The sequence below is a fragment of the Lasiosphaeria miniovina genome (genome assembly GCF_030549165.1).
Source record: "Lasiosphaeria miniovina strain SMH2392-1A chromosome Unknown B0T26scaffold_2, whole genome shotgun sequence".
Lineage (NCBI taxonomy): Eukaryota > Fungi > Ascomycota > Sordariomycetes > Sordariales > Lasiosphaeriaceae > Lasiosphaeria > Lasiosphaeria miniovina.
Window position 1 is genome coordinate 5,449,168 of NW_026848221.1, and position 12,385 is coordinate 5,461,552.

Below are 12,385 nucleotides of genomic sequence, written 5' to 3' on the forward strand. Positions count from 1 at the left end.
TCAGGGGTCGGTTGTGATCAGCGCTGGACCACAACGCGACATGACGTCATGGTGGATCATGACACCTCAAGAACAGCTCCGCTAAGCATGATTCCTTCTTGTTTGAGGGTTATCGGCAGCCGTACACCCGAGTGATTTTCAATTACAACAAGCGGAAACCACAGGTGCGCGGTCTTTCTTCCGTAGCCGTACCTATTTCGCCTAGATGGAAGCGTGCGAACTGAAATCAACAGGAATTAGAGGGCGGCTAGAACAGCCTTTGCGAATGTATCCGAATAGACTGGCACTCCTACGCCCTATAAACAGCCGTCGTGTAGGGGATTGACACTTGACAGGCCAGAAATGTGGGGGAAGCCGCGCTGCTGGAACACTCCGCTCGTCTGAAATCAGCCCGACCTCCCGGCCCGTCGCGCGGGTAGGGGTCCATCCACAATCTCCAGGGGACATTATCGGATTGCAGCCTTTAATACCATTAGATTGACTCTAAATTGTGTGGAAGAGCCGCAATGGTCTTGTCGCGAGCCGGTTGCAGAGCTCATCTGGATCGAGATGAGAGAATGCAGCTCTCCAGGCGAACCCAATGGTACAGTCTCATTGCAGCTGACCCAACCTTGCAATGGTTCGGAGATCAGGATACCTGATCGATCTATGCACGTAAGCGATACTCTACGTCTCGTGAGTACGTATGATCCGTATCGAGATGCATTTCCGATGCCGCTGGGCAACATTTGTTGGAGGAGTGACTGGCGTTGGGCATGCTTTCCGAATCTGCCCAACCAATTCTCCCGTATTTACATTACCGACCTTAGGTAGCTGAAATAATTGCCTTACCTTATCCATCGGCCGACCTAATAAGAGCCTCGTGGGCTAGAGGCCTAGAACGCCATGGCTAGAAGCGTGCGTCTTTCATTGGACCCCGCGCCGTTCGGTAATCCAGGGCTGATGAGCAGCGCTTCGGGACCTTGCTCTCCCTGCCAACAAGGGGAAGAAGAAAAGAATCCACAGAGGCGGCGTCGACCGACCGACCGACCGACCAACTGGACTAACGTCGACGTTTTTCTCGGCGGAAATCGACGGCGATCCACGCCTGTATTATATGTGCGGATGCCCTGTGTGTGCACATTCTGGTACGAAACAGACGCACGCCGAATCTGGACAGCCCCCATTGGATATTTCCGCCTCTCGCGTGCCACGCTGCCCGTCGCACCATGATCTAGTCAAAGCTCGACTTCGATTTTCGAGCGGCCGCGAGTCTTGCCAGCGTCCTTCGGTGATCACCAGCCGCCGATCGCGCCTCTTGCTGCCCTTCCAAGCTCGAACCCCGACACACGCACTCGCGCGCGTGCGCGCCAACAATTGAACAGAAAGAATCTCGGCGTAGACAGCTAAAACATCACCCTACCGGATTTGACACGCTTGGGGCTCGGGCTGCCCGCAGCGTAGGGCGAGGTTGGCTCCAACATGAGCGCGCTCCCCGAGAACTGGGAGTGGGATTACGATGGACGTCGGTGGTTTTACCGGTATAAGCCCACGGGCCTCGTCCAATACAACTTCCCGAGGCCCGGCGACGAGTTTCCCGAAATCGACCTAGGCGCCGCTGCCCCCGATCTCGCTCCCGAAGAGCGGCTCGAAAGCCAGCAGCAGGTCAAGAGGAGGAGCGTCGCCGGCGAAGGTTCCTCGAAACCCCCCACCAACAGACGGCGAGACGGGTCCGCTTCGGCTTCGGCTTTGGCTTCGGCTTCGACCGCGCCAGCCGCGACAGCTACCCTGCAAAATAATGATGGGGGGTTCTGGTTCCAACCCGATAGCTTCATGTATGGCACCTATACCGATATCAGCTCTCTGCGCGAGCAGGACGAGGAGGAGGAACTCGCTCTGGGCCAAGGCACTCGCGGGGGGAAGGGCATTCGTGACGCAGAGGCACCTCCCGCCAAGGACCCGTCGAAGCCAGACAGATCGCACATATCGCCCCTCGCGAGCGCTGTAGGCACCCCCCTCAGCGGCAACAGCCAACCTGCCACTGTGACGCCCGTACTCAACCATGTCGTAACAGCAGAGCTCGACCAGGACGCTCAGGTCAACAACAGAGTTGCGCAGCCCATGGCTCTCTCTGATGGCCGCCCGAACCTCTTTTCTCCTGTCGGTTTCGTGGCCGAGCTTGCCAGCGAGCAAACCGCCCAATGCTTGGACGAGACAAATCCAGCCCCCGTGGAGCTGCCGACAGGCGAGAGCATGGGCGCGCCCGCCATGCCCACCTCCTACGCTAATGCTTTCGACTTGGCTCCTGTAGAACTGCCCGCACATCTAGACCTCGTGGACCCCTATGCAGTTGAGCAAAAGGTTCTCGGCCCACAGGCTCCAGATAACCAGAACCTTCAAGCGCAGCCTGTGTATCAAAACTCGGGCCCGGAACAGTCGCTCCAGGCTCACCAAACCCCTCCCTCGCAGGCTCCAGCAACCCAGCGCGCTCTTGAGGCCTCACAATCAAGCGGATTTTCCAGAAAACCTTTGGCTAGTAGCCATCGTCCACATCACTCATCACAAAATGTTGCCGGAGTCGTAAATCCTTCCTCTGGTGCTGAATCTCGGCATCCTGAGAACGAGCCTCGTTTGAAAAACCAGGTCCCAGTGGAACCAGGGATGCCAAGTTCGCAGATATCGGATGTCCCGTCCTTCCTCCAGCAGCCGCAAAAATCAGCAACACAGGCCTCGTCTCATGCTGAAAATCCGAGGCAGCCACTGAGTGAAGAAGGGCCTGGTGCGCTATACCAGAGCGTCTCAAACCAAGGTCCGCCACCAATGTCAGCTCGGGTGGATTCTACGGGCACAACACATTCCGAGGCCGCCCCATCTACCCTCCAGCCTTCCCACGGCCGTCACAGCCTAGCTCAGTCTATGTCCTTGGACCAGTTGGCGCAACCAAATAAAGGGTATCAAGCCTACAGGCCCTACCGGGCGCCTGTAGAGGGCAAAGATGCTTCGGCTGGGGGTTTCCAGCAAACCGGACTCGGCCAGGACATGCCGACTCCCGCGGGATTAGATGCTGCACGGCCAAGGGTTGCAAGAACGAGCACTCTTCCGGCCGATTTACCTGCGCTCCCGTACATGGGTGTCCGTCCGCAAATGCCGCGTTCAGCCCCAACTGCGCCGCCATCTATGCAGAATATCATGCCTCCCATTGTAGAAACAGAAAGCCAAACTTCTTCGCCTCCACAGCGAGGAGAGACGCGCGCGGCCGTCTTTCACAACTACTCGTCAGCGATCCCCTTTCAAAGTCCCGACTTGCCACAGCCTCTGAATATAAACCGCAAGACGCCTGTGCCTGCAGCCACCACCAGTCATCCTGGTGCAACTGTTTCTAGAAGCTCAACCACCTCGCCTAAACCCGCTGCCCTTCAAGAAGCCGCGCCAGTTTCATACAGCATCGCTGCTACCGATATATCTATAAAAAATCCCACCCAAGGAGGCGCGGATCAAATAAGACCTACGTACTTGCCTAGCCATGCTCCTATACAGGGCCAAGTCCCGCCGACATATCTCAACGACGCTCCAAAAACTTCTGCCTTGAAAGGCCAGCCTCCACAGCAACCACCAACGCTCCAGCACAAACCTGCAGAGACTAAACCGCAAGCTGACTTCAGCATCCCCTCGGAATCCTCCATGCAGCCAGCTGCCGAAACGAGAAATACACTGCAATCCTCCCCGGCCAAGTCCAGTGGCCAGTCACCGCCGCCCGTAGCGGGTGGATTGCCTTCTGTCCAACCCACCGAGCAGCCGCGAATAGCGTATAGTGGCGTGGAAGACTACGCTAATGCCCGTCCGCGGCCTCCAAGTCAAGAGTATAAAGAGCCCGCCAAACAATTGAGCCACTCGATCCCTGCTGGCTACTCAACAGAGCAGGGCCAGTCACCCTCTTCATACCCAGTCGCCGTTGCCCCGAGTGCTGGACCCCTTTATCCACCGTCAGCAGGAACAGTCTTGACAAACGAGGCACAGATACGCCCCCTTGCTTCACTAACACAGGTCCCTTCCAAGCTCACGGATCAGGATCAGCCGCAAACTCGGGGCCAAACCTCTAGATTACCTTCCGTGCCTACTGATACCAGCCAATTCGTCTCTACGAGCGGCGCACAAACTACAGCGATAATTCAACCTAGCTACCAATCTCCCCAGCCGCCCAGTTCCCAGAACTTCAGTCCCGACCCGCGAGCAACTTCGTCCGTTGTTCACCGAAGTCAAGAGTCCAGACCTGTCGGAAGTCAGGCTGTGCAGGCGCTCGGGGGTCAGGCGGCCCAGAGCCAGTTCGCCCCGGAACCCGCGCAAAACAAGGCATATGTCCCACAGGATCACATTCCAGGACAAGCAACGATGATCACGCCGAGCCAACCCCCAAGTCAGGGTAGACCACTCATGGGACAGGTATCACCTCCAAAGGGCTATCCCTACTCCTTCCCGTCTGTTCTGCCTGGGAAATTACCAACCTCTTTATTGGACAAGTCGAGTCAAGTTCAGACAATAACCTCTGGCGTCCTTGGTATTGGTGCTCAATCTGTTACCCCCATTGCACCATTGATACCCCAAGGGACAGCCTTCGGGGGTGCAGCACCCGCTAGTCGTCAGATTCCCCCAGCGCCATACTCTCATCAGCGTCCTTCGGCTGGACCCCTACAAGAAGCTTGGCCTGGGCAAATGTCTCAGCCTTCTGGAAGCTCCATCTCTCGCTCGTTGTCCACAGATCCCAAGGATACTGTTGTTACTCAAGAGCAGCGCTATCAAGCCCAGGGACATTCTTCATCCCTGTCGACAGGTTCCCAGCCCGTATCATTGCCGAGTCATACTATTCCTCATGGCGCACTGGCTCCCACGAATGAGCCAGAACCCACAGCTCATCAGCAGGGGTCAGCACCTAACCAAGCACAACATGTATCCGCACTGCCGTCATTCGCGGCCCAGAAGGGTCTGGGCATGACGTCTCCCGCCTCTTCTTCGGCACAACCAGTGGTCTTGGACACAAACCACGCAGAAGCGCAACTTACGAGACCCCAACATATGCCCACATCCCCTCCTGCTAAACCCACCGTACAGTCCCCAGTGCGCTCATCTTCAATATCTGTCGTCTCCCCGGGACAAACACCCACAGACATACCACAACGACTACCTACAGCACCGCCTCAGATACACCCTGCACCATCACATACAATACAGTCACCGCCGATTGGAGGTATATACACGAGCCCAGCACCGCCACAGGGACCTGGGGCTCTTCAGACACCAATTCCACTTCAGCCAGGCAATGCCCAGCAGCCTGTTGTAGCTTCCGCACAAGGAATAGCACCTCTGTCAGGTGTATACCCGCAACTATCGGGACAACGGCCGCAAGTCTTTCAAACAGGAGTGGCGCCGCAGCAAAATGTCCAGTTGACACAGGGAGTGCCACTTTGGGCTGGGATGACTGCACAACAGACGCCGTCTCCTCCAACTATCCAGATAGGTCAGGTTTGGCCTGGGCCGTATGCTGTACAGTCTCCTCAGAGTACCACGTCGGCAAAGGAGGGAAGCAGTTGGTTCAACAAGCTCTGGAGAAGCGACAGCGTCAAAAGGACAGGCCCGGGCAACGCGGGGGCCCCGAATAACCAATCTGGGGTGCACATTGGCACACCGCAACCGCAACGCCTCCCGGCAGTTGGCCAGCCGGGGTGGCAACAGCAAGCATTCCCAACAACTTCTACCCAACCAGCTCCGGGCTCACAGATGCCCGACCCGAGGCCACGAGCCGTGCTGCAAAAGCCACCTCCCCAGCAAGGCTCGAGTAGGGGAGTTGCAACCACAGCTGTACAGCAGCCATTCAATAACGGCCCAGCAAGGCAATATCAGCAGGGACTGTCTCTGCAACAGCAGCCACTTGGTCTCCAGCGGCAGACGGCGAGTCAGCAGCAGCAGCAGCAGCAGCAGCGTGGTGGTAACAGGGGCGACGGCATTCCTGCTTGGAGCGGCATCCGAAATCACGGCAGCATCAATAGACAACAAGCGGGCCTCGGCATCACTACGCCACTTCCTCGCAACAACGCCGGCGCGGGCGGAACTACTACGAGTAGTGGCACTAATAGGTCCTCGGGTAGTGGGTGGGGCACTTCGGCCGGGTACGACGGGTCCGGATGGGGTGACGACGACGACGACTAGTTCATAAAAGCTACCCATACAGCAGATGTGGTTTTTCTTTTCTTTTTCGGATTTTCTTTGGCTACTAAGCTCTAATGTACGTCAGCGGCTGTCTCATCTGATATAAACTCTCGAGTGTTTCAATCAAATTTCTTAGTTCAAATATTACTGTGTATAAGAAACAATGCCCCCATAATATTCATGTCCAATTATTCAACCGTCATTGCCTTGCACAAGTGCATACCTACCTAGCTAGTTGAAAGATTTATTGCCTTGCCCTACAACATGAAAAATACTGGTACAAGACTCGTTTGTCGGGCGTGTAGTCGTAGAGGTGATTTGGTTCTGCACAGGAACTAGATATTAATGGTTGCCTACCTCTATTTTAATGTGCAGCTCATATACAAACAAGAAATTTCCTATCTTGCCAACTGACTCTCAAAGCCTATTGTGATGGCACATACGCTTAGAGTCATTTCGTCCGCTTTCCTCTTATGTTCTCTAGACTGAAGTATTCGTACTCGCATACGTACTTAATCAACACTCTTGTGCATCTATGTATCTCATCTACAGATTACCCGAGCAATGTAAAATCTAAAAAGGACAGGAAATACGACCTAATGTACACTTCGGCCACCGATATATCCCCCCGCCATGCATGACGAACACCGCGAGATACGTCAAACTTTTTGCCAATATATCCCCGTTTACGTTGACGATGACATGATGCAATGCTTATCCCATCCATCCACCCACCCCTTGCGGCTGGCTGGGAAACCAGCCCATAAATCTATGAGAGGTAGAAAATAATGCAGAGAAACAGGGCTTAGAAGTCGCTAAACTCCATCCCAAAAAATGCAGCGAGTAGAAAGACTCCCCTACCATATGTTACTGCCTCCCTTTTTACAAGCCCCAGTCCAATGTCATAGTCCCAGCAGTTGACTCCTGGCCGGGACACGCACTAAGAAATCCCCCTCTCTGAGATGTCTCGCATCTAGAAAGGGAGACCCTCATCCCAAAAACCTGTGTAAACAGCAAGTGTTTCAGGCCGACTGATCGCTCCCCAGCCATGACTAAGATTCGTTCGTAACGCCTGTCGCAAGCTCGAGTGAGGGGTCAATCTCGCTCTCCATCTTCTTGTCAGCATCGCCATCCTCGGCCTGCACGCCCTTACTGCTGTTCGCGTGATCGCCGTGTTCGGGCGGGAACATTTCCAGCTCGCTTGGAGACGACTCGGCTCCCATGCCTACGACATTGATCCACGCCCAGTTCTCGACAGGCCCCTTGCTCTCGCTCCGGTCGAAGATAGCCTCGTCGTCGTCGTCGTCGACGCGGGTGTCGCTGCTGTCGTCTGTCAGATCCTGCTTCGCCTCGTCAAAGTCGTTTTCTTCAAGATTCGTTGCCGCCGCCGTTGGCGCCACCGAAACACCGTTGGTGCGCAGGAACTGCAGAAGCGCCCGAAGGTTCAGATGGAGGATGCGATCTGGGTTATCGGCACCAAAGGCCTTCTTGGTCAACCAGGGGAACAGAATCCCAAAGTCGCTCTGGCTCAAATGCGCGCTGTTTAGGGCGCAAAAAAAGTTCGGCTCGCCGAGCCTGACCCCCGAATTTGGTCGCTCGAAGGCGGCGGGCGAGACCACCTTTTCTGACGGGTTTGGCGACAAGATGCGCGCCATCGCGTGAAGATGCTCCTTCCACTTGAAGAAGGAATCAGACTCGATCGCAAGCACGCCGGCGCCGCCGACGGCCGAACCAGTGTCGGAGTAGGTAGGCAAAGGTAGCTTGTATAGGGCCGAGCTCGACGCCGAGAGGATCGGAAAGCACCACATGTCGAGGAGGATGGACAGGCTCTGCTCTGTCACCTGCCTGCGGATTGCCGAGTCCGTCTTTGGGACAAAGAGAGGATCGCGCATGGCTGCCACTTCTGGGAGGTCGGCGTAGTAGCTGCTCTTCAGTAGCTGGACCATGGTCGCGGCACCAAATGAATGGCCTGCAAAGATTATCTTCCCGGGCTCTTGGACGTCCAGCATGCCGGCAAACTGCAACAATGACGCTCCTGACCTAGAGGTGTTCAGGTTGGCCTTAACGATGCGCTCCTCACCACGGTCGATAGCCAAGAGAGCCTCCAGGCCCAGACCTAGCTCCCAGAGCCGAATGCGCAGCTGCCTGTCGCGCGCTTCCCAGACCTCATTCGTCTGCGCGTGAGGAATGCGGACATATGGTACCACTTGCCGGCTGTTCGGGTTGTTGGGATCGCGGATCAGGGAAACAGCGGCGCTACCGTCGCGGTGCTCTGGACACATGACTACAGCTCCGTGAGAAGCTAACGAGCACATTAGGTAGCTGTACGTATTCCGGTTTCCTCCAAGCCCATGCGAGAAGACGACGGTCGGCCATCCTGTTTGTGCTGGTTGCTCTTTTGGGGGCGAGAGGAGAGTTGCGCCGCTATGGACAGGGATGGTAACATAGTGGAGATATCGAGGCAGAAACCTAGTGCATAGCAGAAGCTGTCAGACGTCGCCCTTGACAGCAGGGAAGCAGCAATGCAGGTGCATACGAGAGAAGAGAGGCCACAACAGGCTTAATTCCTAGGAATTGTGCGTATGCGGCTACATGCAGACGCTGGGGCGCCGGCAGCCAGGCGATGGGCTTGCCGTTAGATTCGGGGACGGCGGGGTAGTATATCCGGAATTGAACGGTATGAATATCGGCGGCACCCTTCGGCTTAGGACTTGGCGAGTCAAGCTCAGACACGGGTATCTCGATGTCTACAGTGCCAACCTTGTAAGGCCCTGCATAGTCGGGAAACGTCGGGACCGGGCTGAGGCGAGACAGGAGAGAGGCCATTTCCGACCGTTGCCGAACGGCCGTTGCGAGTAAGTGTGAGTGCGGTTGCGAGTGCGGGTGCGAGTGCCAGCTCAAGTGCGCGCGCGGGAGAGAACGAGAGGAGAGAAATGCAAGGCCGTAGGGCAGTAGAGTGAGCGTTGCGAGAGGACGGGAGAGGAAAAGCCAGGCAAGCACCAACCGTCAAACCGCGCCAGCGAGGCGAGGAGTCGCTAATTGATTCAGTTGGACCGTCAACGTCATGTACCGAGGTTGATTTGGTTTTTGCGCCGCCGACAGGAGCGAATCAAACACGGGCGACCCGCCTCAATAGTCTACACTAATTATGTTCGAACGGCGCCCATTACCAACAGGAAACGGCGTGGGGTACGGAGTATGGGAATAGAAGAAACGTTTGAGTGGCAGTAAAGTCCAGACCGAAAAGGCAGTTTCCGTATCGTCCCATGCTGTCATTTATTATTAACCAATGGCAGTGACTGACAGTGGATGGTCGCGTGGAGACTTTCCAAAGCCGGCCTGGCTCCGTGTCTGGCCTGGACCCGAGAGGATGGCAGACTGCCGCGGTATTCGATCCATCGAATCGCGCAATCCGCATACGCAGGTGTTAGGTACGTACGTCCGAGGTACGAATACACATATATGCTGGAGGCAAGTGCTGTGGGTAGAATTGAGCCGGCTTACTACGAAGAGGCACACACTCTAGTGCATACTCGAAGCAAGATTTTGGGTTGGGATTTGAGATAGCAGAGCTCATCCGAAGACGACGCAACCCCTCAACTTTGTCAACAAATAATAATCTGAACATCTTATCTTGGAGGGGTAGTAGTGATTGACATCATTCCGCAGCTGGACTCCGGATTTCGCGGCAGGCGGGTGACGTTTGATGTATTTCGTAGTGGAGAACAACATTCTTCCACGAGAGTCTTGAAAGATTTGGGATAAAGTTGCCAGGATACTAAGACCTTAGCTAAGGTGCCTAGGGAAGAGATGTCTTATCTGCAGAATGGGTTTTCATCTAATAGCTTATAAGGCGAAGTGTATCGATAGTCTTCAGCACGCTTTGCCGACCACAGATAGGCGGTGCGCAACTTGGGCACCGACAAGAAATGACAATCAAGAACTGCCTCGTACCTTTGAACTAAGCAGGTACCTACCTACCTGGGTAGGTCATCTGTGTCAATGCTGATTGGCGAATGATTCGGAAGACGAGAGCCAGACCTAGCCCCCTCCTTGCTGCATTGCTTGCTTGCCGGGCTGTGATAATGCGGAAGAGGGATCTGCACGGGCGGTCCCGTTCAACCGCGTCAAAAGCTTCTTTAACCGCTCTGGGGAGGTGTCCACCCCAGCCATATCCCCAGCAACCACCTGCGCTGTGCCGTTGAGTTTCAGCGCCTGTTGGGTTGAATTGACTTCGCCTTCGGGTCCATTAGGTGCGCCATCTAGGCGGCAGGTTGTCGCCACAACAGATAAGCTTAACACCATGTCAGTGTTAACACCCTTGCCCACCTAGGTAGCCACCATTACCTACCCACCTCACCAGGTGCTTCCGCCCTCTCACAACCTCCATCCAACCATCTTCCTTTGCCATCAATCGTTTTGCATCAAAGGGCCATCATCTCCCGCCTGGAAATCTATCTCGAAACCCGCAGCTGCTTTTAGTCCTTGGGTTTCCGTCATCGGTCAATTGCACCCGCTACCATCGCAAGATGACTCGTCACTCGCCCCAATTCCTCGCCGCTCGCGGCTCAAACATGTCGCTCCGCTCCCTGGCCCTAGAGCAGTCAATGGCATCACGGTTGCCCAGCTCTGCCGACTCTATATTTAAAAGGATTGTCGACGCGAACGATATCAAGCCCGAGGACTTCACAAAACCCTATTGCGACTTCATGACTGGGTACCCCACCGTTTTCCACGCCACAGAATACTTCAAGGAGACGTTGACCAAAGCCGGCTACACAGAGGTGAGCTCCCGTCCCAAGCCCAGCAACCCATCCAAGAGACAAGAGCTAACGTGATGCGATCTTGCAGCTCCCTAGCCGAGATGATTGGGCAGGCAAGCTCGAGCCCGGCGGCAAATACTTCGTTACCCGAAACGGCAGCTCCATCATCGCCTTCGCCATCGGCAAGGCCTATAAGCCAGGGAACGGTGTGGCCATGGTCGCCGGGCATATTGATGCGCTGACAGCGCGGCTCAAGCCCGTCAGCACAAAGCCCGTCGCCAATGGCTACGTTCAGCTAGGCGTCGCCCCGTACGCCAGCGCCCTCAACGAGACGTGGTGGGATAGGGACTTGAGCATCGGCGGCCGTGTCATTGTGCGCGACCCAGACACGGGCAAAACTACGGTCAAGCTGGCCAAGCTGGACTGGCCAATTGCGCGCATCCCCACCCTCGCGCCGCATTTTGGCCTGGCCATGACGGGGCACAACAACAAGGAGACCGAGGCCGTGCCCATCATTGGGCTGGACAACAGCGACCTGTTCCCCGCCAGTGGCGATGCCGCGACAACAACAGCGGCGCCACTTGGCGGCGCCGGATCCTTCGCCTCCACCCAGCCACCGAAGCTGGTCAAGCTGATCGCCGGGGAGCTGGGCATCGCCGACTACAGCACCATTCTCAACTGGGAGCTGGAGCTGTACGACTCGCAGCCGGCCACCGTTGGCGGACTCGACAAGGAGTTCATCTTTGCGGGGCGCATTGACGACAAGCTGTGCTCGTGGGCCGCGTTCATGGCGCTTCTCCACGCCAAGGCCGACGACGGCGAGGGCGTCATCAAGCTCGTTGCCCTATTCGACGATGAGGAGATCGGCTCGCTGCTGCGGCAGGGTGCGCGGGGCAACTTCTTGCCCATCACCATCGAGCGCGCCGTAGAAGCTCTGTCCGCTAGCAGCAGCGGCACCCCATTCGGCCCCGGGATTATTGGGCAGACCTATGCCCGGTCGTTCCTCGTCTCGTCCGACGTGACGCACGCGGCCCACCCCAACTTTACGCAGACCAACCTGGCCGGGCACTCGCCGCGCCTCAATGTCGGAGTGGCGCTGTGCGTCGACGGGTCGGCTCACATGACGACAGACAGCGTGTCCATGGCCATCCTGGACCGCGTGGCCTCGCTCTCGGGCTGCGTCAACCAGCGCCACATGATCCGCAACGATAGCCGCTCCGGCGGCACCGTCGGCCCCATGCTGAGCAGCGCCATGGGCGTTAAGGCCGCCGACGTCGGCATCCCCCAACTGAGCATGCACAGTGTGCGCGCCACCACCGGCAGCTTGGATCCGGGCCTCGGCCTCAAGTTCTACAAGGGCTTCTTGGACAACTGGGAGAAGGTTGACAAGGAATGGCATGCTTGAGATGACGATAGATGTGTATCGGCCGCCACGAGTTTGC

General features: G+C 56.4%; 3 protein-coding genes across 3 annotated transcripts; 2 read left to right on the forward strand and 1 right to left on the reverse strand.

Annotated features, from left to right (window-relative positions):
• Positions 1 to 1,336: 1,336 nt before the first annotated feature.
• B0T26DRAFT_167992 (uncharacterized protein) lies at positions 1,337 to 6,438 on the forward strand. Its single transcript, XM_060433546.1, has one exon. It carries the CDS (start codon positions 1,462 to 1,464, stop codon positions 6,178 to 6,180), a length of 4,719 nt encoding a protein of 1,572 aa, XP_060301218.1. The 5' UTR covers positions 1,337 to 1,461; the 3' UTR covers positions 6,181 to 6,438.
• A 631-nt stretch (positions 6,439 to 7,069) lies between these two features.
• B0T26DRAFT_168446 (phospholipase A2) lies at positions 7,070 to 9,247 on the reverse strand. The gene is made up of 2 exons (XM_060433547.1): positions 8,717 to 9,247; positions 7,070 to 8,649 (listed from the first exon to the last, which is right to left on the reverse strand). The coding sequence occupies exons 1-2, from the start codon at positions 9,004 to 9,006 to the stop codon at positions 7,233 to 7,235; spliced, it is 1,707 nt and encodes a 568-aa protein (XP_060301219.1). The 5' UTR covers positions 9,007 to 9,247; the 3' UTR covers positions 7,070 to 7,232.
• A 1,462-nt stretch (positions 9,248 to 10,709) lies between these two features.
• Positions 10,710 to 12,348, forward strand: B0T26DRAFT_635946 (peptidase M18; the record flags this gene model as incomplete). The annotated part of the gene is made up of 2 exons (XM_060436779.1): positions 10,710 to 10,964; positions 11,032 to 12,348. 2 exons carry the CDS (start codon positions 10,710 to 10,712, stop codon positions 12,346 to 12,348), a joined length of 1,572 nt encoding a protein of 523 aa, XP_060301220.1.
• Positions 12,349 to 12,385: the final 37 nt, after the last annotated feature.